The 2644-nt window shown below is 31.9% G+C and overlaps 1 protein-coding gene across 1 annotated transcript; it reads right to left on the reverse strand.

Annotated features, from left to right (window-relative positions):
- Window positions 1-552: 552 nt before the first annotated feature.
- On the reverse strand, window positions 553-2339 carry LOC133792147 (calcium-dependent protein kinase 17-like). Its single transcript, XM_062230065.1, has 4 exons — window positions 2199-2339; window positions 2028-2111; window positions 1136-1360; window positions 553-600 (listed from the first exon to the last, which is right to left on the reverse strand). The coding sequence occupies exons 1-4, from the start codon at window positions 2337-2339 to the stop codon at window positions 553-555; spliced, it is 498 nt and encodes a 165-aa protein (XP_062086049.1).
- Window positions 2340-2644: the final 305 nt, after the last annotated feature.

The raw sequence follows: 2644 nt of genomic DNA on the forward strand, positions 1-2644 counted from the left end.
TTATCACTAAATACAAAACAAGAAATGTATACAAAAATTAGTGAAATGCATTCTTCCATCCTAAAGGCCTCAACTACAAATGTTGTCAAGAATTGCTCCAAAGAAATCTTCTCAATATACCTGCACATTGTAAAAAAAAAGTCATTTTATTATTAAGAACATAAGACTTAAGCTAGTTTCCACCTGTAAGCATATAAAGTTTAAATTAAATTTGTAATAACTCCAAAACTTGATGAAACAGCAGGGTATAGCAAGATATACTACCATGCAAAACAACGACTGAAGAAACAAAACATGCAACTTAAAACAAGGCTTGTGAAATGTATCAAGATAACAAATATATCATTCTCAATGATCAAAAAGTATGTGAGGAAGAATTGATTCCAGAACTCTAAATTCTGTCAATATATCCCCAAATAAATTAAAGAATAAAAACAGAATCACACTTTGACTTCTTATACAACAAAATCATAAAGAAAAACAATAAAATAAAAATGCACCTGCAAACTTCTAGCTATGATTTATCACTATCTATAACTTGTTTCAGGACATTCAGTAAGAACTTGCACTCTTAACAGTGGACCAATTCAACATCAAATACTAACATACAACACAGAAATTAGATTACCTTATAAAAGATAAATAAAAAGGATGAAAGAAAAGTATATTATAACCCTGATGAACACCGAACACAAAAGTGAGCCCCAGTTGATTAAAAAATAAAAATCTTTTGTCTAAATCATTATCTTGATTACTCAATCAACTCATTAGTCATGGAACCCAATAGTGATCTATGACCTCTTTCTGTTTTTAAGGCCATTGAGTGGGGACATTGGGAAAATATATGGCCACTAGACTATGCCAGCAACTAAAACCTTGTTACTAATGTACAGACACTTCTGTTACCCCCAAAACACAGGTAATTCAAGAAAAAGTAAATTCAACCACAGAAACAAGGTCTTAAATTCTAATGAGTCCATCTTGATATTTGCAAAACAAAACAACTAATGGCTCAAAATAAAATTTGAATGATCATATGCCCTATGCAAGGAAAACAACTCTTTAAATCTCTGAATTTTAATTTACAGCCATTCAATTGGTGCAGTAACAGAATAATCATCAGAGAAATACTCACATTATCCTGATCAACTTCTTGCATAATTTCTTCTAGCCGAACGTCCTCTACACCAAACTCCTCGCAAGCGTGTTGAAGCTCGTCTTGAGTAATGTAGCCACTTCCATCTTTATCGAAGTAGGAAAATGTTGCGAACAAATGATCTTCTCTCTCAATTTTGTTTAAATGCAAAGTGGCTGCTACAAACTCTCCATAATCAATTGTTCCACTGTTATCTACATATGCCTGCAAATCAGTAAATAAGTTAAATTAAGAATATCTAATGTATTATTCTCCAAAAAAATTATGAATTAGTTCTCTATCATATCCTTGAGTGATCACCATAATTGAAGAAGATAATAGCATATTAAAAGGTGAGTAATCTCATTGCTTATGATGAAAGAATAATATTTCAATTTCAATGATTTCCTGCTGAGATTTGTCACCAAAGGTGAAATATCTTTTGAAGTAATTTAGAAATAGAACAAAAGTAAAGCAAATTGTCACATATAAGGTATTTTTATATAAAAAAAAATAGCTAATATCAAGACCAGAACATACTAAGGAAAGACAATATTTGAGTGGGTCTATTGTTTGAAGGCATGCAAAGGTGGGCTCACTATGAAATCTTGGAAAACCTAGGAACAAATTGAGCACATTAGTAATGCATTTATATGCATTTACAAATAAAACAGAGGGCACATTCATAATAAAAAAATGATCATAACAAATTTAATAAGACAATTAAGTCACGCATATCACAAACTTGAATTGAATCAGAATAATGTTCAGTTACGCTCTTACAAGATGAGAAGCTGTTGCTGACAAAGACATTGACAAATTTGAAATTGGTTTAGCATCTTATTAATCTACCAGCTTATTCATCTAAAACAGAAAATTTTACAGCACCAACCTCAGGTTCCAGGTCGATAACTATGCCCAACTCTTCTAATACATCGGCACTTCCACATGCAGAAGAACTTAAACGATTTCCTTGCTTAACGGCAAAAAAATCAAGTTTAGCTCTAACAATTTACAATATGGGATCACATTCATGTCAAGTAATCAATAAAATTGATGCCACCTTTGCAATTTTGGTACCACAAGCTGCAGCAAGTATTGAAGCTCCAGTCGAAATTTTAACTGTGTTTGCTCCATCACAACCTGTTCCAACAATGTCCACTGCATCAAGTAAGCCCTCTACTTCTAAACTATGCTTGATCATCGCCCTCGCAAGAAGCATCTTTAAAAATCCTACCAGCCCAAAATGGAGGCACTCCACTTAACACTAAATCACTAAATCTCTCTCCTGCAAATGGGAATTGAAAAATAAAAACAGATTTTTTATTAGCTTCTCATACAAATTATGGATCAGATCTAGTTATATGTTGTGTTAAACAAGCACAACAATGCATCTGTATAGTGCAATAAATATTAAATTTGTAGACTTCAGCAATTGATGTATAGTGCAATAATTCATTATATGTATAGTTCATGATACTCAATAACTTTAGATTTTGATTTTTCAAT

This window comes from Humulus lupulus, chromosome 7 (assembly GCF_963169125.1).
Source record: "Humulus lupulus chromosome 7, drHumLupu1.1, whole genome shotgun sequence".
Taxonomy (NCBI): domain Eukaryota; kingdom Viridiplantae; phylum Streptophyta; class Magnoliopsida; order Rosales; family Cannabaceae; genus Humulus; species Humulus lupulus.